Here is a 24,930-nt window from a genome sequence, read left to right as displayed (position 1 = left end):
AACTACAGGAATATTTTTACATCCTGGTTTTGTAAATTTTACATGAATATTTTACCCCCACTGTTAATGTAAAATAAATGTTTCATCACTGCAATGCTTTAATTATTAATTATGCATAGGCTCAGTTACAGGTCCCTTCCTCCTTACAGGTGTTTTAACACAACATTACTGCCTCTCTGACTTTTTCTGTCATTATTTGATGCAATTGACTGAATGTTAATTTAACATGTGCCTACAACAGCTTGACAATGATGTGTAGATACAAAGTTATTGCTTATCTAAATTTAGATTATAGATAATTGATTTGTTTTCTTACAATATTGTTTCAAAGTGTTGCACATGCTTCCCAGAAGAAGACACCAAGTATAGTGGTTTTCAAAGCTTGATGCATTCATCCATGCTCTCTGAATGCACAGTCAATGATAAACACCATGTCAGTGAACCATAATGACAGTAAATCATCAGGCTGTAAAGCGACAGATTACAGGTTACAGATACTTTTAACATAATCTCCGTCTTTACACTGAATTACTGGCAACCACATGCCTATTCCACCATGGTGAGTTCCTCCTAATCAGGCAGAGAATATGTAGTTATTTCTAAGGATTTGGATACTGATGAATTCTCAATCATGTCACAAAAGATCTGCATTTGAAATTTAGCTGATTTATCAGTTCCTTCCCTGTCATGCATTGTTAGGCAGCCCCAGCTAGATCATGAATTTCCTCTTCAGCATCCTTTGCTTGTCTCTGTGCAGCGAAACAATGGACGCAAAAGTCCCCTGAGCCTTGTCCTACTGTGCAGCTCTATGTCCTCTATGAGTTTATAGGTATTCACAATATTTCCATTTCCCCAAAGGGGATTAATCAGGCCATTATAATTTGTTCCCTGAAATTTGTCATGTCTGTGTGTGGCGATGCTCGATGTTCTGGAACCGCACAAGTATCGACTCCATCAATCAGTATTACCACGGTAACGTTGGGAGAGCTCCACTTCCCCCGCGGCCAGTGGAGGGGAAAGGCAATTATGCAGGTAGCACATGAGAGCGAGGGAGCTAGAGACAGAGCCAGAGAAAGAGAGAGTCAAAGAACAGCCGAATAACAATAAAGGGATAGACACGAAGAGAGTGTGTTTATTTCCCACACCACTTAATGTTTTCCTCTTTGTGCCGTATGCCTGTTTGATCATTGCCATTATCTGACTGATTGTGCTCTCTGTGCATAAACAGCCTCTGTGGGTATATGAGGCTGATTGATTCAAATATTAAGTGTGACCATCTGCAATGCCGTTCCATAATTTGGTTAGTGAAAACTGCCCTCAGGTAGAGCGCCTTAAAGGACGATGCCACTGTGTTTTAATAGTGCAGTTCACTGACTAATACAGCTCTGCTGCTGTGCATTTTGGAATGTTTTCCTCCACCTGCAGGCATTGATTGATTTCCACTCAATCCATGATGGTGTATCAAACAAGAAGGAAAGGCAATCAGTCTCTCCAGTTCTTTTTCCTTTTTCTTTTGAGGATGTAAATCAAGTTGGAGATAACTCATAAACCATAGTAAACATAATGTTTGCTTTTATTTTTCTAAAGTTATGTTATGGTTGTGTAGAAATGCATTTTAGGCATCAATTTGATCAATCAGCAATCCTGCTGCTGGAAAAACTCACTAATCTGTGGCTGAAAACAGACCCTATCAAACGCACTAGTCACTCTCATTAACTGCATATACCCTTTCAAGAATCCCCTGCTGTTTCAGGGGACTTTCTTTGAATGAAAGTATGTCAGAAAGCCCGGAGGAATGGTCCGAGACATTGATGGTTTTGGTCCTTCTGTGGAATTTGTTAAAAGTAAGAAAACGGATAATCACCACCCTTATTCTTCAGTAAAAGAATAATATATATGTATGTCACATGTGGAAATTTGACATTCAATGAGTGAAATGATTAACAACATGGTGACCATGTAAATTCACACAACTGTCATGTAAAACATTATGATATGTTCCAAAGCGCTTGTGAAAACAAATGTATCCTTCAAGGACTAAAACACATGGCATGTGAACTCTCACATTTGTAAGACTGACAGTATTTTCAAAAGTCCTGATCCTTTCCTGTTTCCAGAAGACACGCTGCCTCTCTGAGCAGACCTGCTAAATCAATTATGGGGGCATCTAATTAAGCCACATGTCAATAACTCATCCCAATTAAGGTGCAGAGCAGAAATCAAGCATGCACTGAGTCCAGGCTGGTCTGCTTCCTATCGATTCTGGGCTAATGCCAGGCATTTGTCCAAGGCTTGTGTACTTCCACATTGTCTGTCAGTCACTCAACAAGTGCTGTAATCAAGTGTGGAGATAAAGCGAGTAACAAGCCAAAAGCATCAGAATCCATTACTGACTTCCATATGACATGAAGACTGATCACTGTTCCACAACTGAGAGATCACACTGAGAGAGATGGGAGGACAATTCTCACTATCGCTTTATGAATTGTGTTTTGCTGTGCCTCTTTTCCTTTGTTAATAAAGGAAAGGAAACAATAGCATGCTCAATTGACCTATTCTGCCTTTTTTGGTACAGCTTAAAGGCAAATGGACTGGAAAATCTCACAGGATTGGTGAAATTTCTAATAAAAATCTGGGAGGTGCTCGCTTTAAATTTCATTCTTTTTGCTTTCTTTACTTAGAGATCAGACAAGCCCACCAGAATAACAAACTCAGTTCTGTTTTGTTGTGCTTACAAAGATGAATATGTCAGCTGAAACATGTACAGTAAGCTACATATTGTAAGCCATTCTTACTTCAGATAAAGTACTCACAATGTGTCAGCTAAGCAGGGTTTGGGTTAGTGGTTCGTACTGTTGGTGGTTGTAACTACTGAAGACACAGAGGTCACATCCTTTAAAAGGATAATCTAAAACCTAATTTAATTTTGGACTTTTGGAGTCGGGCCTTTTTTCCTTTGAAGCCAAGAAAAATAAGAAATACATAATACATTTATTGATTGGCTGATTTGCCTGAAGAATATGAACAACTGAAATTACACTGATTTTCTTTGTTATAGCCTATAAAATGAATGGGGGGGGGGGGGGGGGGGGTCATACTGGAGACAGATTGTTGATATTTGCTAAATGCCTCCTCACAAGCTGTTCCGTGTGTGCGCTTAAAAATAAAAACAACTTGAGCCACACGACACTACAGTATTCCAATCAGCAACGGGTGGCGTTCATACACAGGACAAGGGGGACGGGAGACGGTAAATCTGGCATGCTAATCACAATGTGAGGAAGGAGTGAAGGCATTATCAACAATCTTTCTCCAGAATGACTCACCCCACTTTTGTGGCTTCGATTGGCCACTAGGAGGCGGGTGAATACACCGCCATGCTCCTTGCTAATGAAAGGTTACTGTGGCTAACGTGTTAGCAAAGAATTGGCAGCTTCCACATCAAGCAGACACAAAGCAGCATTCACTTGGAGTCATGTCTGTGTCCACCTGACAAATATAAGTCCAGTATTTAGTGACCTTTTAGCTCTTTAGTGAGCTAAACTTTGACTGTGGTCACAGCTAGCCAGTTGCTTACTTTGCTTCCTGTTTGGTGCTTGGACTGATTGCAATGAGCTTCAGGTGTGTGATCAGGTGAGTGGACTGGTGGGCGTGGCTGAGTGTGGAAAGCTACCGGCAGAGCAGGCGAGCAGATGAGACGACAATGGCTGCAGGTAAGAGACTGAGTGGATGTGACGTCGAGCTGGCTAATCACAACTTGGTTGTGGTAAATAACTGCCGCTTGTGGATGATGAAATCAGTGAGGTCTTAGGAGTAGTAGTGGAGTAGTTAATGTGTCCTACCACATTTGGATAAATTGTTTTAACATGAAATTTTGTCAGCCATTTTCAACACCATCTCTGCTAGCATGTTCCTATTGTCAATGGTGTCTGCGGTCCCAGGAGCTATCTATGGCAGCTTGACATTATTTTGCTATTCTACATCCACTCCTCGGCCTGTTTGACATATATTGTTCCTTTGTCACCTCTGCAGCAACATACTTTTTCTAGTTTTGCCTCCAGCAGCATGACGTACACAAGTACTTGACAGCACAAGTGCAGTGGCTCAATTACAGGAATAACACGCTGGGGAGTTTTTCTTTTTTCTCCTTTTCTTTTTTCCCCCCTCTTCAGTCAAACTGGAGTGGAACCAGCAGATTTTGACGGATTAGCCTCATTATGCTCTTCATATTGACTTCTATTAAAAACTCCCTGACAGACACATTATGATCTATGATGAAGACATCTTTAGGAACATGGGCACATCTTTCTGTTAAATATCTGTCTGATGGTGATGACATTTTTACAATAAGTTCTACTTAGCACCATAGAATATTTTAGCCATCTTTACTAACGCTTTTCTAAGATATGTTTGCCTGTATCAGGAGTTTAAAAAGGACTGCATGGCACATGTGGCACTGCGGGCAAACACACAACACAATGCACACCTAAACACTGACATAAACACTGAAACAGGACGGGGGAAATGTGCATTAATCCAATGTCTTTTTGCACACAGAGAATAAAATGCCAAAAGATGTGAGAAAAAAGTGAACTTTTGTAATGAAAGCCTGCCCAGCCATTTATGTTTGAGCTAAACCCTCATCATTTTGAACAAAGGCGAGGAAAATTGACCGTTCCCCCTGTATTTATGAGACATCCATCATTCATAAATTAGATAACCTTTTACTTCCTGCGTTCCTATTGCTTGAGTGTGTAAAGCGCTGTGGCCAGAGTCATAGTTTTCATCAGAAATGTTTCTGCCTAATTGGAAACACTGGAAATCTAATTCAGCATAAGCTTCTAATCTTCTAAATTTCATTGTATGGAAGAAACAATAAGTGGGGAAAGTGATTTTAACTAAAAAATGAAGTACCCTGCCTTAGTCCGATAAGTGAGCTCATCCCTAATCCTAATTGTGTCAAAGGCAGGATTTACCACTTCATTTTCTAAACAAGCACCGGGGCGTTGCACCGTAGTGTGGTTTGCAATCAATCTCGTGAATATCGCAAGTGTTGGTTAATTTTGCCCTGTGCACAAAAGCATGGGGGCATGCACCTTTTCTTCAGGAATAATTGGCTGTAGCTCTCTGTAAATACATGGTTTAAATCATAACCCTGCTTATCAGCAACGCGCCAGTTGTGCACTGTGTGAGAAGGAGGGGGAGCGCGCAAAGCAAAAGCCCTCTTTCACATTCAGAATTCAAAAATTTTATTTTAAACCTAACCAGTTTAAAGCATAAATCCTGGCAATGTTAAGCCCATTTTCCAGTGTGTACTTTCCCAGTCTGACACTTCTAAAACTCTGAAAATGTTACTTGCATTTCAAACGGACATGCTGCTCCCAGTGGCATCAAAAACACGTTTCCCAAGTGGCAAACAAAGAGCAATAATCCCTGGTGCGGATATTTTCATTCATGTATTGTTTCTGTTTTCTAATCCTGTATGGCCGACCAAGCAAAGACAAGAATGAGCCATTCTGACTTCAGACCTCTAACTGTTTTCTCAACTATGTTAAAACTGTAGGACTTGGAACCAAGAGGAGATTTTAAAAACAGGAAAATTAAATTTAGTCTACCACTGACTGCATCTGCTTTGCAAGAGTTATAATGGTGCAAACTAACCTGTCAATCAATGAGATATGGTTCTGGTAGAACTGGTAATATGTTCCTACAAGTCTTCTTGATGCCACCACAGCTTTAAGCCCATTTGGATAGAGTCACGTTTCCTGCTAGAAAAAACACATTAAGGCCATCCTTTTGACATGGACATTTAAATCAGAAAACCATTTGTAGTGAATTGCAATGGGAGATGAAATTGAGGTTCAGAGTTCTCTCTTGATTTTGGAAACCATGACAAAACAGCTTCACCAGAAGGTCCACTTAGTAGCTGTGCTGGGGCTTTAGAGATCTTCATCGCCAGATGGAGTTTGGTCAGTTGTTTAAATTTCCATTGTTTGAGGAACTACATCAAATAAAGATGCACTTTAAACATATCCCATTAGAAGACCTTTTTACACTTAACAAAGAGCTTCCTCTGTGGGTTTTAAACGTGTTTGAATTGTGTACATATAATTGAATCACATCTGGGTGAATATACAAGATTTGGGACCCGTTTCTCTCTATTCTGTCGTTTTGAAATATGCAATCAGTGTTTACTCCAAAATAAAAGCATGTTGTATGCATGGTGTGGATAGTAACGAGGATACTTTTTGCAGTGCAGGGAAGTGAATGGACATCTATGACATCCCGTGCGTCTCCTGAGGGACCTGTGGGTGCTCACTAGGCTGCACACTGCAAAAAATATTCACCCCGCAAGCCATTTACTCAAGTAGCTTATTGAGTGTGAATTGTTCTCTTTGTTATGTTGAGGTGAAGACATCATTCCGTGAGTTGAGAAAATACCACTTGTTTTCTATGCAAAGCACATCTTTTTTTTTTTTTTTTTTTTTTTTTTTTTATATTTGTCATTTGCCGATGTGTTATTTCCTCTGAGGTGAGCGATCTGTTCTATCATACCTTGTTGCAGTGACAATTCATTTGTAGGCATTTCTTGAAAGAATCGGAGTTTTCCCTGCAAACAAGAAACAAGAGAAATCATCTCCTTGTATTGTGGATAAAAAAAATCAGCTGCTTTAAGGGGAAAAATAAATAAATCGACATCGAGACTCAACAGCTTCTCAAGACGGGCATATTTTTTGCAGTGCGGCTAATGCTGAAGTCATTCTCCGTGTCTCATACAACAGCAGCCAAGGACACCAGAGCATCAGCAGAGAGAGGGAAAAGAGGAGAGAGGAAGGTGCCTCCTCTCGCCATTGCAATAACTGTCTCGCTGTTGTCTCGATGTTGGTGTAAATGCTGCTCTAACAGGAGGCGGCAGGGAGCGGAGGAGAAGCGGGGGATTTAACTTCACACACGGACAAACCTATGTTTGGATTTCGGCTCTTTTTCCCTTCGCCAATGCAAAAGGAAATATGCAGCGAAGCTTCACCATCCTCTACACCAGTTTACTGGGGATGTGCTTGGGTTCAAGCTCAAGTTTTCCAAGTAACATCAATATAGGTGAGAATGGCGCACACGCGTCAGACCTTTTGTCTCAGCGTTAAAACCTCTGTTTTAACTTTGCTTCGTGTCTCTTTTCTATGTGCGTCTTTTTTCCACCTCGCTTGTCCAATGTGTCCAATATTAACTCCTGATTCTTTGCCGCTCAACAGGAGGATTGTTCCCAACCGAATCGCACGAATATGAGGTGTTTCGTTTCGCCCTGTCTCACCACCAGGACATCCCCAAACTGGTGCCGCAGGTGGATATGGTCAAGATGGGGAATAGCTTCTCCATGACATATGCCTGTAAGTATTATGTGGCTGGAAGCAGATTACATTTGCTGACATTTGCCACATTGTTTTTGTTCAGACCGTTCTTCCATCCCCTCAATGTGTTTGTCCACTTCGTAAAGAGCGAAGAACTCCGTGGCTGTCAGACGTGCGCAGGCTATCATCGCATGTCTCGCAGGCCTACTGCAAAGACTCGCCTCTGGTCGGTTGTCTTAACTGTTGCGTGGGACCGCGAAAGACTTCTTTTCTCTGTTTTCCACGGCATGATTGCAGCCTGATTTTGCGCTGCGGGGAAGCCTCGGGGATTTCAAATCAAGCTCTGCAGCGGTAGCAGAGACCCTACATATAATACTCAGTTCATATAGCATCGGTTTTACAGCTATATGCATATTTAAAACGGCTCCCACTGATCTCTGTGCGTCCTTCCTTGGCGACGCGGAGAAGGAGGAAAAACGGCTCTATACGCATGTGTAATTAGCCACGGATCACAATCCGATCATCGTTTCCGGGCAGAACACACACTATTAACCCCCCTCTCTCTAAAACATGTACAAAGACATGCGCACACGCACGCACGAACAATGCATACTTCAACTTTCAGGACTTTAAGATTACCTGCCTGAGCTTTCTGATCTGATCTTTATGCATTTGAACATACAGAGCTGGTAGTGTCTTTCATTCATTAACGTGAATAATTGTGGCATTGGAACTTAAAATAATGGACATGTTGGCAGTGGGATGTTGAGGTCAACAAGGAAGTTTAAAAATCATTATTCTGAGTCCTTGGTCAGAGCAGTGGGGACACCGTTCTCCTGTGGGTGATAATGTGTGACATTGTGCCAGCCAAACCATTACTCCATGTCTGAGTCTGTATAAAAGAAATGGCAGTATAATTTGTTTCTTCTTTGTTAGCCCTGCATTTATCCCTCCTTTGTATTCTGGCAACATTTTGTCGCCCTTGAGACTTTTCTGATGTGTTTTTCTCATTACACCCTCGACTCCTCTGTATGTGCCTGTGGCTCACTCACATTCACTGTCGTGAAGTCACACACTTCCAGGTGATACCCTTTGACAACTATGCCTTCCTGTCTCTCTCGGGTGTGTGTCATTGCCTCAGTGACAGACGTTTGATTACTTCTTTCAGACACTGAATGTTGCATTTCCAGTTTGAAACCTGTCTGGAATTTTAAAAACTGGTCTTTATTCCATTTTCACTGGCTCAGAGGCAGTCATTGATATCAGTTATACCTCACGGAATAAGCAAGGAAGGGAAAAATAAAATTATACAGTTTTATAAATACACTAAAATACGAGCATAATCGCATTCTGACTCAGATCTTAGGGACTGACTCTCTGTACCCTTTAAATGTTCTGGTTTGTTATGCTGAAGCCACAGACGACTCATCAGGGACGAGGCATTAAATTGTTCTCTGAGATATTTATTGAATATTGTCAACACACTCCACTAGCCCACTTGTTGATTAGTGTATGGTTCGATGCAAAGGAATAGATAAGCAATGCTATAAAGAAAGTATAATTAGCCTACAGTAAATAAACCTGAATAACAAGTAAATCTCTGTATCTACACAATGGTTAGATAAACCTGATCAGTGGAAAATTAATTGACAAAATTTTCACTAAAGAAATATGACAGCTTACATCATGCGACACACAGTCACATGACACTCATACATACACTATAGGACTGCACTATGCCTATATAATGTATAGTCTGCTTGCCGCCTAAAGGGGATCTTTGGTTTGGTATCTGCTGACATCAGGTGAAGAGGAGCTTGGAATCGTAAAGTGACACTACAGAAGGTAGGTTGCTTGAGTTCCTCTTCAACAGCAGCAGGGAAGGATATTGGCACCCCTGACCACTTGCCTGTTGGGTGCTAGAGAAAGTGAGGCCCATGTGACCACCCACTTGGTGTTTCAAGTGGGGTTGTTCTGTCCGTCCATGCATTGCCAGTCCTCATGATTCATCAGCTTATGGATTTCCGCCAAGTGGGTGCCAACAAACACCTGATCTTAGCATGACTCTGACAGAAGCCGAGTTAAGACAGTGGTGGAGCCATGCCACAGCTTAACCTGGCGGATGGGAAGACTGAGTCCTGGCTACAGTAGCTGAGCTAATTAGGTGCCAGCTAAAATGGCAAACAAGCCATGTGTGCCTTCTAGCCATGGAATTAACTGCTACTGTTTTGGTGCAACCCTGCTTGCTGCAACCTCAATCCTTCCATCAGGACTCTCTTTGATGGGGTAAGCAACTAATGGGCTGCCAAAGACGAGCATCTCTCTTGTTCTCTGACATGTTTGGTCTTACTCTCATGCTCTCTTCCTGTATGACAGGCAATGGATCAAGACCTTAGCTTGGGTGGTTAAGGGGACAGTATACCTTAAGGGGTCATACTGGCTTGCTGAAATCTTGTAGATACTCTGCATGATGATCATGGTGACATCAGTGGGGTCGTGCTTGTAAGATAACATGTCCGTTGGACAATGCCAGCGCAAGCCGGGTGTGGATTCATCAGAGTCTGGCTTGTCCACGATTCATACAGTGGTTACTTCTGGTACTTCTGGCATCTGCAGGAAAGCGTCTGAGGACAGATGAGTTATTTGTTGCCAGTCAAAGCCTCCAGTTGTCCGGAGATTGCAAGGCTTCACCACCAGGATCACTCTGAACCAAAACTGTAGAAACAGTTGTCCACACAAAAGGACTGAAGAAGCGCTGCATGCAGGGAGGTTCCTTTCCCGATGCTTGAATTAGCAGTTGAATACTTCCCTTCTTGTTATTGTGTTGCACCACATGGTGCCACATATACCAGGCTTCCATGGACTGCTCCACCTCTTCAAGGTGCAATTAAACGATAAAACCAGAGTCTTACAGCTTCTGAAGTGGCAGAATTGTGTTCGAAGGGGCTTGTAAGGGAACAGTACCACTAACTTGCGGGAGCGGTGTGGCTTCCCTGATTCAGTAGCTTTATGACAGGGAGTGCTTGAACTGGTGGAGGACAAACATCTTCATTGTCCCTCTCCAAGTTCATAGTCTTTTAAGTTACTGCGTCTATGAATATTGTGTCTTGGACAGACTGTAGGCTCCCCTGCAGGCTCATCTTGATTACACTGATTACTAGAAAAACATCTTCACTGTGGCTATACTCAATACTCAGCTCGAAGAACCAGTTGAAATAAAGTATAATGGACTGACTGTGTAACCTTTACCTTTTCTGGTTGAGCATCTTGAATAGACACAAATGTCTGTTAAGGGATGAGGCATTAAATTGTTTTCCAGGATATTTGTTGAATACTGTTTTCACACCAGTCAACACACACTTGTCCACTTGTGAGGTAGTGCATGGTTCTATAGAAAACAGTAAGGAAAAGCTGTATATCAAGCAGATACAGCTTACAGTAAATAAACAAATATGAAGCAATTCTCCATATCTACTCCAGAGGTTAAATGTAATGTGGTTGTAGCAGTTCTTATGAGATTCAGTTACAATCTTAGAATTGGATTTGGAATAAAGCATTATGTGCAACCACACTCATGCAGATTTATAGACATTCAGTGCTGGCTCCTGCCGAATGTTGAACACTATCACTTTACTCTAGAATAGCACAGATATCCTTACACTTTCCTGTTATTTTGTATAATTCTTTATCCTGTCCAGAGTTGTGTTTATAGTGTGTGTAATTTTTCAAAAGAGCTGCAGAAAATATTTGGAGACATGGACAATCACCCGGCAACACAACAACCATCCCCCCGTCCCCCAACTGTAGGCCAGGCAGCCAGGCAGAGCTGTGTAATGAAATGTAAACACACCCAAGATGCCCTCATTAATGAGATGGTCCTATGCTCAGAAGGGAATGTGATGTGAATATGAGGGTCAGGCTGCTGCTGAACATTTCCCAAGTCAAACATTGGGCCTATAGCAGATGAGGTGGACTTGGGGGGGTGGGAGGGGGGACAATAATAATGTCTTTGTAGTGTAGTGAGAGAACCATATAGCTTAGATGCCATTAGAAAAATGCTAAGATCATAGCCACTAACATCAGAAATCCTGGTTCGAAAGATTGTCAGTAAGCTGCCTGAAACTAACTAGACCCAGTCACTGTCAGCATGACAGGATATCTATGTATTTTCCCTCCATCCAGTCTCCCCTCTCAGTGTTCTGCGCAGTGCCATCAAATATGACATCTTTTTCTTCATGTCATGCATATCGCTGCAGTTCATAGGTATGATGGTGGGCTGTGGTACAAGCATGTCAGAAAGATTCACGGCAGAGGGAGACGGCTAAAATGAAAATGACACCTCTTCCTGCTGTGTGTCACTCGGTCTAAAAGAGTATTTGGATGTGGAGGCTATAGAGACATGTTTGTAAGGAGAAAGAAGGGCTCCAGGGCCTGTTTATAATGAGTCAGATGAGAAAAGCAGCCTATTCCTGGATTTCAATTTAATATGCCTATGTGGAGGAGTGTGTGTGTGTTTGTGCATGCATCTGGGTGCACTTTCTGGCATCTGTGTAGGATGTCTTGAGTGAGTGACAGTTCACCTCTGTAAGTGTGTGCGAGTGTGGGAACGTGCCCGGGGCCCTTGGGGAATAAAAGTGTGAAAAGCAGTGGGTGAATGGACCCTTGTGCATGGGGATGAATGGAGCTCCGGATGAGGTTGATACTCGTCAGCTGGCTCTTATGACTGCCGACTTCCTCCACAAGCAAGCCATCTTACCCCACACACATAAAACACACATGCTCACACACACACTCGCTGGCACCTGCCTAAAGAGCAGGAGGAGAGGCGTGGGAGGTCGGGCAGTTGGGTGGACTAGGGCAAAGTTGAAAGAGAAAACAAAGAGGCAGGGGAAGAAAAAAGCAACATTGAATGTTGATGGCAAAGCGATTCCCGCCTGGGGAGTCATCAGGATGGTAATGACAATGGCAACACTGTCGGCATAATGTGAGACAATGGAGCTAATTTGCATCTCTGTCTTCTTTCTTACTTTCACAAACCAAACCATAAAGTGATACACCTGTATTGTTGGCACTTTTTATTATGGATCATGGCTCTTTTTCTATAAGTGACTTTGTTTTCACATTTTCAGTGAAAGCACTTACTTGACTGACTCATTTTACATGTTTCCAGTGGTTAAAAATAACTGCCAGGGATGCTGTGTGTACATGGAGAATATTAGTCACAGTTCCCCTCAGTTAGATATCACATTACCATAATCTGCTATTGACTTGGTTTATAATAAGGACGTCACTGAATCGCTAGCTTCATGTCAAATCCCCTGCAGGCTCACGCCTATATTATCTACTTTTCTCTTTGATATCCTACATGTGTGTGGTGAGATTTAGGCTAAGCTTTGGCTATTTTTGGTTAAAAATCTGTCTTGAGGATATTGCACCTAGCAACAAAATGTGACATTTCCAACTGGAATCTTGAATTAGACATACATGTAGGTTTGTAAGTCACTAACTTGCATTTGATTTTGTGTCCAGTTCAGCCATCCTGATAATAAACCTTTCATCAAGACTAATTAGTGTTCATGGGAAAGACAATTTGGGTTGTCACTGCAATATAGGCAGCACTATTTCCCTTGGTCTCTGAAGGTCAGTTAAAGAGGACTAGAAGAGGATCTATGAGGCAGCCATGATCAATGAACTGAGTACAGAGGCCTGCCCAGTGGATCAATATGGCAGAGATGAGAGGGGGAGGGTTGTTTCCCTCTGTGCAGACCTAGAAGATAGAAATGAATTATCATTGGCTGATGGGATATATGTAGGTCTATGTCACAGCGAGCGTGTACAGGTAAAGGTCAAGTCCAGAGGTGGACGAATGTTGGTGGTAAATCAAAGTCCTGCAGTGTTGGAAAAAGGCTGTAATATCAGTGATGCCAGTGATATGCACTGTCAATAATGAACAACATTATAGTTAGAACAATATTTTTATGGCGTCTGATGTATGAAGCTATTGATCAGAGTGGATGGTGTAGGGCTGTAAATTTTATTTCCACAGGACAAATTGCCCAACTCAAAGAAACAGGATGTGATGTAATCAGAAAATAGTGAGAAAAAACAATGCTGCAGTTTTTAGTTAGATAGTGTAATGCTGTATACAACTACACCAGTAGGATGGATCCTCCTCAAAAAGAACCATCAGGACATTCAGCTTTCTCTCTGCTTGGCTTGATTTTAGCAATGTAGCGTCGTCCTAGATCTCAGCGATTGCTTCAGTGAGTTGAGAAAGATGTTATCGTAACCAAAAAGATGGCCAAAACTGTTAAAGAAGTCCCAAATAAACCAAACTATCCTTTAACATGCATGAAAAAAAAAAAAACAGCTGTCCCCACATTATGCTTTCTGGTGTCCCTCGTCTGCTACATTCACCTGTCTTGAGTTTTCCTCATCAGAGCAGTTTCTTGCTCCAACTGCTAAATAGAAAAGTGTTCGGGCATGTGAGACTTCTGTGGTCACACACTTGCACACACGCACAATAGCTAACAAGAGGCAGAGCTCGAGCAGATGCATTTAATGTATTATTCAATGCAACACATCCAAAGCTATCACTCCATGGAGTTATAAGCATAAATATGTAATAATAACCGTGTAGAGAAAAAAAAGCAATTCAACTGAATCTGTTAAGCACTGCTTAAAAATACTCAGCTCTATATACAATCTGCCTGGAGAAGCTAAAAATGTAACATGTCTCTCAGAGACCTTTATTTCTGTATTTCTTATATAGGCCCCCTTTACACCACCATTCTGTACATCCCAGCTGAGGCAGGATACAGTTTGTGTTAAGAAGAAGAGGGTGGGGGTGGATGTTAAGCTACAATCCCAGACCCATTGGCTGGTGTCAGTGAGGCTCTGGGGTTTTGTATTTTATTGTGTAGCGACTGTGTCAGTCATTGAGGTACAGCTGTGGTGACTGACTTCCACAGTGCATGCATGTTCAGACGGATTACCGAGCGTTCAGTGTGTTATTGAAAAAGGCGGACGAAAAACAGATCACCGCTCCCTCCTGACTCTTTGGGACATGACAGTTATTTGTTGAGGAGAAAACAAAGAGAATGGTGGAGAAAAAAAAAAAAAAAAACAAGAAAAGAAACTGACGTTTGTTCTCTTGGGCTGTAGTCTGGCAGGTGCTGGTTTGATGAATGAGAAGGCTTGGATTTTTTTTGCTCCAGAGCGCCAGGGATAGAGAATGGCCCATAGCAATCAATGTAGATCAGCCAAAACTGCTCCCCAAGCAGCGGAGTGATAGAGTGAGGAGCAGAAGGGGGATAGATATTGTTTCTGTGTGTTGTGTGTGCCTGTGTTGCTTTCCAAAAAAAAAAAAAAAAAAAAAAAGGAAGACGGGATATGCACATAGGGCAGGGGTGAAGGAAGAGAGGTTAGGAAGGAGGAAATAAGCAACCTGTCATTTAATCTCATCACTTTCTGACCATTTTCTGAGAAGCGCTTGCCACATAAAAGTAATCCCAACAGCCATCCAGCGCCTTGAGGTTTGAGAATCCTGCGTCGACAAGAAACCAGCCTTTATCACACACCCGCTTCTCATCCACCATACAAACACACACACATCACTAATGGTGATGTCCACTCTGTTTCTATTTGTTCTCCTCATTGTCTCTCTAAGCCTGCTCCGAATCCTTCTCTGCATTCATGCAAGCTCAAGTATTTAAAACAAATCTGTCGTCTCTGGAGGTAATGGCAGCTGGGACATGGAGGTCTGAGCTGAGACGTGTGGGGCTGGCAATTAGAAAACAATGTGTTAGGGGATGAGGACCAGGATTTGTGCTGCGGGGTGGAGGGACGAGCGCCGGATGATGGCAGCTGTCATGGTTTTGCAGCAAAGACAGAAGCCCTCTTTTGTCATGCAGCACATCTCAGGAGCTTCTGTGTACTTTAATGAGGAACAAAGCCTACAAGCGTATTAACAGTGTGACATAGCGTAACTGCTCTTACATTGACAGCACAAAACTACTGCTGTCATCTGCACTGCCGCGCAGATGCTCGCAGTACTAAGTAACTGCCTTGCCATGACACCAGACCTGCAACAGTTGCTGAAAGTTGAAGAAGTAAACAAAAACACACAAATAGATTAATAATTATGGGTGGACATAAAGACAATATATTGTATATATTGAATTCAAATTTTTGAATCAAAGGGTCTTTGACTTGAGACGGATGCGAATGTGTGAAATAGCTGGGTTCCATTTACTGTCTGGTGATGTTGCTGATGTTGCCGACTGTCATGACGCAGTCACAGGTGGTGTGCTTCTTGGCTTTGGAAGTAACCCTACATTATGTTATTAGGTAGTTAGTCAGTTAGCGGGCTGCACGGTGGCGCAGCAGGTAGTGCGGGTGCCTCACAGCAAGAAGGTTGCCGGTTCGATCCCCGGGTCAGACGGGGCCTTTCTGTGTGAAGTTTGCATGTTCTTCCCGTGCATGCGTGGGTTCTCTCCGGGCACTCCGGCTTCCTCCCACAGACCAAAAACATGCGAGTGTGAATGTTTGTCTGTCTTTGCGTGTGGCCCTGCAATCGGCTGGCGACCGGTTCAGGGTGTACCCCGCCTCTTGCCCATTGTAGCTGGGATAGGCTCCAGCCCCCCGCAACCCCGAAAGGGATAGGCGGTATAGATAATGGATGGATGGATAGTCAGTTAGCCGTGCATGCTAACATTGTCAGTTTACATTATAGCAAATAAACATTCTGTTTAATTTCTTATGCTTTGGGTTTTTGGTTTTGAAAAGCTAAAAAAAAGAGAACGCCCTCCAAATGATTTAGATACTGCTCTTTTTACAGGCCCCATTTCACTTCAACACAGACAGAAATACAAAGGTTGACAGGGCTGGTTATGTTTCCTAAACTATGACTGGGTGTTTGATTTTTGGGGGAAGGGGTTTAGCAAAGGATGGAGTGAGGCTATTTTATAAAGGAAATTACAACAAGGACTCAGGAAAACTGTTGTCAGTAAATGCAGTTTGTTTGGAAATGACTGCATTCTGTTTTTATTTATGTTTTACACGGTGTCCCAGCTTTTTTGCAATCAGGGTTTTATATTGTATTTTTGGAATTGGGGGTTGTATGCCATCCATAATCAATTATTCATTTAATCAATCAATATTTAATCAATATTCAAGTAGTGGTGCCAAATTTTAGCCTCTCAAATGAAGAAATTGTTGCTTTTCTTTGAAGATGTCACCTTGGGGGATCCAGAATTATTGGTCATTTTTCAGTACTGCATTACACTGGATAGATTTTTGAATCGACTGATGAATCACACAAATAATCAACAGATTATCTGCAGTAACAGTAATCGTTACTTACACCTCTAGTTGGTCGAAAATAAAGGTTCTGCGCAGGTCTATAATGAACACTTCCTTTCCTTTCCCAGTGGCTCAGCTGGAATTTGTCAAAGACAATTGCTTATTTATACAACACTTCCTAATGAATTAGCATGCAGGTTGTGTGCTCGCCTCTTCTTGCTCCACATATCCACCTCCATCACTTCTGGAAGGGAAATGAAAGTGTGTGAGCAGGACTGTCCCTCTGCACCTGTCGACACTGATACGCAGATGGGGAGATAATTGCGAAGGGATGATTGTTAAGGAGATAATTGGAGTTTCCATACCCCCTGACAGGAGTGGGTCTGGGTTGGGTTTCTGACCCGCTGCCCAGGTAAGCATTTATTCAGCAGGCGGCGGGGCTCCACAGCAAACCAGATTGGAAATGTGGCGAGAAACAGCGAGGAGGAGAGACAATGGCCTGGCGTGAAAGGGTTAGAGGGTGAGGCACAGGAAGGGGGAGGTATGTTCGGAGCTGAGGGGAGTGCTCTCACACCCTCGATTACCCATTTAATGAGGCGATGCAGTGCCATTGTTTTATTACTTTGAGAAAATAGGAGAAATCTAGATTTCGCCGTGTGGTCCCTGTGTTTCCCACTGCTAGGCTGGCATCTGTTCTCTTTGTTCGCAGCAGTCTCCCATCATCTCCTCTCACAAACACTAATGCTTCTGTTTCTTCTCCTCTCCAGCAACCAGCTTTGCCTTCTGTCCGCCCTCACCTACATTTTCAAGACACACTTGCTTTTTGGCTCATCCTTATTAACCTTCAATTACCCCTGTTTCAACTAATGTAATCTCTCAAGAGTATCCAGCGCTCCCCGACATTAATCTAAGATCTGTTTGGCTGGTCAGCTGCTCTGATCACTGCTGTCCCTGGCGGTGGAAGCTCGAGAGAATAGAATCTTCCTGTCTGGCTTCTTTCGCTATTTTCTTCTTTCTGCCTTAAACCTCAACTTTTTACATCAACTCCCTGTCTTTCTTTTTCTCCCTTTTCTCTATTATTGTCTCTCTTTTTTGCCACACACACACCAGTAACAGCACTGACATAAACACAGTTTTATTGCTCTTGCACAGGTAGTAAATCTCCCTTAAGCTTGAGGAGCTAAAGCTCAGTGCAACACTCCATGGGGCATGTGGGTACTCTAGTGAGGCAGAAAGGCAGTGAGGCAAAGCCAACCTCCACCTAAAAACCTCTAAAACCTGTTTTGCGTATCTTGACTCAGTATTACACAGTAAGCTTGGATGAAATTATCTCTTGCACTACTTTGATGCATTATCACTGAATGAATAATCTCCTCCAGGATAGATTTCAAGTCATTTGCAGGAGATCACAGAGAAAACTGTTCTCACAGTAAAACCCTCCTACTCAGTCATGTCTGGAGACATTCATGCAGATCCACGTTGTGCTGCGTTTCGGTCCCCTGGGTCCCTGTCCTCTGAATGGTAGGGGATTGATTGCACTGTGTGAGTCATGCTGTGTTGGAGGGCTCACAGAGTAGGCCACCCCCACCCATCACCTGAGGGATTGTTCACAAGCACAAGCTGTCTGCAAGATGCTGTCTTGTCAAAACCAGTGAGACATTTTTTTTTATTGAGATGGGGTATTGAGGGGGCTGCTTGGAGTGTGCCCACCCATAGAAAGTTCTGAATGTGCCCGTGTTTGAATCAGACTTCTTTTCCTCTGCCTCTCATTAACGGAGCTGATTAGCTCTCTGGAAGATGGATGGGACCAGAGGGACCACAACATGCTCTCTGTTTTTTATTACACACATCATCTGACAGTTATTAGCCATGGGTGGCTGAGTGGAGGATGATTGTGTGCGTCTTCCAGTGTCTGGTGTCAGATGTGTTTATCTCCCCTCAAAGGGCTCTGTGGTTGATTGAGTGACCCCTCACCCTTGTGGAGGTGGTGTATGTTACTGCCTGATGTGACAGGAACCTTCCTGCTCTTGTCATCCCTCTCATCTTTCAAAAGGATACCTTAAAGTCCATATGGGGAAAACTACTATAGCATACCCTGTGAATATGAGCCAGCTCAGTAAAGAAACTGTATGCCAGCCAAAATTTAAACTTGCTTTCATATAAAATATATCACTTATATATAATTACTTTGAAGGAACATGTTATGCCTTTATTAGAAAGCTGACAGTAGAGAGATAACAGTAAATGATTTGCGTCACCTGACATGTCATTCCTCAGTAGTTTGGCTCTATTAAAAAAGGACCTTTATGGATGGCTGAACAAGAACCCTCCAATCAGTACACTCCCTGCAGCTGAACCCAGCTTCCTGCTGTTGTGAAACTCCCTCTGTACTGCTGACCTTAATGTTGCACAAGATAATGGCATGCAAGTCCCAGGGGAGGAAAATAGTAGAAACCCGGTGTTCCTTCTGCGTGTGTGTTTGTGGAGGCATTTAATGTATATAACATCCCTATCACATTTTTTAAATGCATTTTTGGGAAAGCCAAACCCAGTCCAGACTACATGAGTCCGGGCTACATGGGTTTACTGAGCCAAAACTCCCAAAATACTGTCCTTAGATTGATTCTTGGAAATCTGGTTAGGGTTTGGCTTTCCCAAAAGTGCATTAAAAAAATGTTTTTTGACTCTCCGGTACAAATCAGTTCAGCTGTATTTTATTTTATTTTATTTTATTTTATTTTATTTTATTTTATTTTATTTTATTTTATTTTATTTTATTTACTTTTTTTTTTTAACATATAAAGCAATGCAGAGCAATTGAAAAAAGAATCACACACGCCCTCACGAAGGAGCTGCTCTGTACCACAGGCCTATACACGGGTTAGTGAGCAGCTCCAGTGGAGCAGCTGAGAGGCAGGTACCATGCACAAGGGCACCTTGACTGATGCAGTTGGCCAATATATCTAGCAAAAATTGACCTGTATTTACATACTGGCCAGTCAAATGGTCTCATTTTAATATCAGAATATTCTTCCCTGTGCACAAGTGAAAAACACGGTCTATATTTTATGGATTCTGTTCATTTTGGTTCATAACTCCTGTCAAATAAGGTGCAGACTGAAAACTAATCTTTTAAAATCCATCATTATTACAACTGTAGGGCTGCTGGTGTGTTATTCTCTACAACTTCATTATGAATATATCCATCAAGTCAAACTCAGGCTTTATTTTTGAGTGTGAACCAGTGATGTTCCATTAGCACTGTATGGGTTTGTACTGGGCTCCAAACATTCATGGGTAGTATGAAGCATACAGCATTGCCCACCAACCCCGAGCAGCCCTCCCATCATCCACAACTTCAGATGCAGGAGCAACTGTCAAAAACACGCCCTCTTTGTGCAGCCGGCACAGACACATCTGTCATTTGATATTTGGCTCATGCTAAGCAGAGGAACAGCTGCAAGGCACAGGAAACAGAGAACAGGGAAGACAGTAGCTGCATGAGTTGTTTCTGACAGCTCCTCCTGTTGTGCGAGTATCAGTCCCTTTAGGATTTGAGTTTTCCTCTTTTCCCGTAGCCCAAAATTCCGGCCACACCAAATGCAAATCAACTTGTTGTTCATTCATAGGAAAAGTTTCAAAAGGGTGAAAATATAAAGCGAAGAGACAGTGAGCGTTCGTGCATCATCTGTATGCATACAGTGAAGAATTGTGTTTGGAAATGATTATGGTTTGTTTTGAGTGTAAATAAAATGCAGCGCAGTGGAAATGTGCTGCAAATTGTCAATTATTTCAGAAATTGTCCAAGGATTTTGCGGAGCCAAGTCAGTTTTACAAATTTGCTAATTCCTTGAGGGGAAACCTAATTATGACAAAATGTCCAAACACTCACAATTCCCACTTCGTCTTCCAAAAGTCCTTTCGCAGCTCTGAGCTACTGTAATCCCTGCCAGAGAAGCAGACCGTTGCCCAGGCAACCTCAGTCCTGCCACCATGGCAGCTGTAACTGTGGCGAGGAGACACGGAGTGCCAGGGTGGACAGGTGTTGCTGGGTCTTCAAGATCACTTTAGGTCTCTCAACCCTACCTCAAATGTCGTTACACATGTGGAGCAGCGCTAACAAGCCGCACACACACACAAACACACTCAGTATGCCGCTCCTCCATACTGCTATCCAAACGAGACCTGAGACCGCTGAGTTGCACTAATGTTCTGTGTCATGCTCGTGTCGAACTAGACGAGCACATGGTTCTCTTTGCCAGCTCGGAGCAGGAGGTCCGTGCCACATGGCTGCATTTGTCAGACAGACATACTGTAGGTATGAGAAATGACTCATATTCAGTGAAACATGGTAACCTGCTGCAGGGCAGAGTAATGGGACACTGCACAAAAAGTCAAACAAGCTCTCATTACCTTTTATCCAGGCAGAACAGGGAGGCCGATGCCGAAATTGGTCCTAGAAAATTGTAACGGGAAATATAATGTGTGCGAAAGGAAAGCAATAGCTGAGAGAGTGTCGATTTAATAGCAAGAGCGTGTGCAGACCATGAAGGAAAGATAGTTCTGTTACTGAGTCAGTGTGGCGAGGCTCAAAATGTCTATTTCAGGGCTTGCTTTAAGTAGGGTGAGTCACCAGGCTTTTGGAGCACTAGAGGCTGCATATGTGTGTGTGCATTCATGTGTGTGCACATGTATTTTTGTGTGATACCGCTGAATTTCTCTCTCTCTCTCTCTCTCTCTCTCTCTCTCTCTCTCTCTCTCTCTCTCTCCCTTTCACACTCTCCCTCTATCTCCGTCACACACACGCAAACACACACACGTGCCTGCCCGGAGGGTGCAGGTCTGTGACAGGTTAGGCGTTTTGGGTGCGGGCCATCCTCTCTCTGTCTTTCCCTCAGCTCCTAGCAGCGAGTTGGCCCTCGCGCGGGGACAGGCAGCGGCTTCAATCTGTTTGGTAAATACTGAGATAAGTAAGGCCCACCCATTGCCACAGCAGAAAATAGCCCAGGCCAGACTTGCGAGTGCAAAGATAGCATGCTATGTTGAAAGTGCGGAGAGGGTACGCCTTCCAAAGAGAAGACCGTAGACATAAATGAGCTATTTTAAGATATTAGAGGGTGTGAAGGAAGTCAGAGTGATGGACAGACAATGGAAGAATGGGGAGACTGAGGGAGAAAGCAAATGAGAGATGGAAACCGCCTCCTGCTGCCAGTAAAATGTCAATGGAACCCCGGGGATGCATTGATTAACCTCTTTACTCCTAATCTGCCTTCACCTCCTCCTCAGACACAGACTGGATGTACACAGATGGACAAACTGACCAGCTCTGCATAAACATGCCACAGAGTAGCAGAATGGACAAAGGCTATTTGAGCTGTTTTTAAGTGAAAATTCAAAAGCGCCGTGCGATGAAAGGGTTAACAAACTGTGATTAATGTTGCTTTCATCAGAGACAGCTTCTCTTTATACATTTGGGTGCTTAGGTGATAGACAACAGTAGAAATGAAAGCATAATGAAAACTTGAACACTATCTAGAATTCAATTTCGCTCAGCTCAGTTCAATTTAATTCAGTATGGGGCTGCAGTTTGTGACTTTTTCCATGATCAATTCATCTGATGATTATTTTCCAGATTCATTAATCCAGATTCATTAATTTCACTATTTCATCAAACATATTGAAATTGAACATCATAAGCCCCGGGGGCTTGTCCTCTAATAGCTTAATATGAATAAATAGCTAAATATTCAATTTAATATAATGCAAGGTGGGTAAAGGCAGCAGATCTTCACATTGGAGGGGCTGGAATTGACGGATTATTTGACTAATCGTTTTAGCTTTAATTCAACACATCTTTAATAGACTACTTATTACTACTACTTATTTAGTAGTAAGTAGATCATTACAATCCTGTTTAGAGTGTAGAGGAAATGTTATTACATTGTGCAAAGTGAACTGTTTTTTGCAGTTATTGTATGAAGCTTATGTTTTCCAGTGCTTAAAAACCAACAGTTGTTATATTACATTTTATTCCTCGTATTTTACTTTCAGTTGAACGGGAGTTTTTCCTCAGTTGAACAGAAATATTCCATTATCCTCCAATTAGCCCAGAGACTAACTGTCTCCATGTGCCCTCTCCCTGTATTCCCTTTTGTCTGGCAGTTTGCTCCCAGTTCTCCAAGGGCGTGTATGCCATCATTGGCCTGTATGACCGGAAGACAGTCAACATGCTCATGTCCTTCTGTGGAGCACTGCACGTCTGCTTCGTCACCCCGTCCTTCCCCATAGAGACGGCCAACCAGTTCGTCATCCAGCTGAGGCCTGAGCTCCAGGACGCTCTGGTGGGAGTGATCGACCACTATGGATGGACCAAGTTTGTCTACATGTACAGTTCTGACTCAGGTAGTAAACTTACTCACCTTTTATTTAATTTCACATCACACTGTATATTTGACATCATCTTTTTTAGTGTTTGGTAAACACATGCCACAGGAGCAATTGATTATTCTTCATAAAAAGATATCTTTGAGGCATTGTCAGCCTTATTCACCTTTGAATACAGACATTGAAAGTTTCAAATTTCTTTACAGGAAACAGCAGTTCCTCTGCACTACATGCACATGATGACGCTTAGAGGCAGAACCAGTCGTTACACCAAACACCATTAGCCGTCTTCACATTGCCATGGCGACAGCAACAGGGTCAATCTTAGCCATTGTGCAGCAATGAGCAGTCAGAGCATTTATTTTAGACCACAGTCTTTGCACAGACAGAGAACACAGAAAAGAAACATTGACCTGCACTGACTAGCAGATAAATCACACAATAGAACAAAAGATTAAGCTGTTCATTGAGTCGTCCTCAGCAGTAACCCGTGTTGCAACTGTCTTTTAGCTGTGGCATGCCAACAAAGGGGGGGGGGGGGTTGATGTGGCATTCAATTTAAACATTTTAATAAGAGTCCTGCAGGAGAAGGCAGAAGGAAAGCAGCGTACCTGTCAGCCTCCTGCTTCCCTCTCTTCCTCTCCTCTGTAGCTAGTCAAGTATACCATTCCCATAATGCCTTGCCATCTGTCCCAGGTGTGGTGGGTTTTGGAGCATGACCATGAAGGGTATGGTTTGTGTGTGTGTGTTTTTTTCCCAAAAGCATGCACACTTAATTCATGTGTGCCCTCTTTGCACATGAAACTTTTGCAGGCATGCAGCATGAAAGCTGACTGCAACTCTTATCTGCTCATGTTTGTGACTTGCATGAGAGACACAAACAGGCTTAAGTCAGCTTTAAAAGACAGATGCCATCATGTCACTCTGCAAAGCTCACTATTGAGTAGTGACAGGGGAGATTTCACAGCAGTCTACAGCCCAGTTGATGCGTGATGGCCGCAGCGCCGCACGTCACACAGATTTTTTTTTCCTCTTTGATCCCTTCATTAGCGACTCAGACTTTTGAGTGTGTGTGTGCACATGTGTGTGTGCGCGCAGGGTCAGCCCTGTGTGATTGAGGGGTGGGAAAGAACCAGTGGAATGTGTATCAGGAGTCCTCTGTTGCCCGGATACAACTTTCCTACAGGGTTATTTTAAGGCTGTAAAAATAAATCATACAGATTTGTCTGGTGTGTGTGTGTGTGTGTGTGTGTGTGTGTGTGTGTGTGTGCGTGTGTGTGTGTGTGTGTGTGTGTGTGTGTGTCTCTATGTGTGGCCATATATTACTCATGTTGTGGGAACATCAGTCTGTTTCCTTAGTCACATTGTGGTGACACGCCTTCCTTATGGGGACAAAATGCAATTTCCCATCACGTCAATCAATAAATTTTTGGGTGAAGACTTGGGTTAATGTTAGGGTAAGTCTTCAGGAAATTAATGTAAGTCTATGTAATGTCCCCAAAAATGTTGGAAACGTGTGTGTGTGTGTGTGCGTGTGTGTGTCTGCATTGTATTATATTTGTATTTGGTTTATATTTATATTTAATTTTGTTTTTTCAAAAGTGTCTTATTCCATTATCTGAAGAACATACAAATATACCATATGCATTGTCACTTTCTTAACATCTCAGAACTTCTATATTATTTCTATTAACATCTGTCTTGCTGTCTTGCCGCGTGGCATCTGCCAGTAAAAGGTGCCTCTCATTTTTAATTTCTAAAACCAAGAAAGGGAAAACAAATTTGATAGCCCATTAAACCCATCATAAACAATATTCAGGAAATGGTTTCCCAAAAGTGTCATTTTCTCTCCTCTCAATTGCCTGGTGCCCAGGTCTCCATGCATTGCCCCTGGCCA

At 42.7% G+C, this 24,930-nt stretch overlaps 1 protein-coding gene across 1 annotated transcript in view; it reads left to right on the top strand.

Moving 5' to 3' along the window:
• The first annotated feature begins 6,787 nt into the window (after positions 1 to 6,787).
• Positions 6,788 to 24,930, top strand: part of gria1a (glutamate receptor, ionotropic, AMPA 1a) — a 69,488-nt gene continuing 51,345 nt past the window's right edge. Inside the window, 3 exon segments of the mRNA XM_070963476.1 lie at positions 6,788 to 7,098; positions 7,251 to 7,385; positions 22,812 to 23,051. Of these exon segments, the coding sequence (XP_070819577.1) occupies positions 7,011 to 7,098; positions 7,251 to 7,385; positions 22,812 to 23,051 (463 nt within the window). The 5' untranslated portion in view covers positions 6,788 to 7,010.

The sequence above is a fragment of the Chaetodon trifascialis genome, chromosome 5 (genome assembly GCF_039877785.1).
Source record: "Chaetodon trifascialis isolate fChaTrf1 chromosome 5, fChaTrf1.hap1, whole genome shotgun sequence".
Taxonomy (NCBI): domain Eukaryota; kingdom Metazoa; phylum Chordata; class Actinopteri; order Chaetodontiformes; family Chaetodontidae; genus Chaetodon; species Chaetodon trifascialis.
Note: the sequence above shows the minus strand (reverse complement) of the source record. Positions and strands in the feature narration are given on the sequence as shown.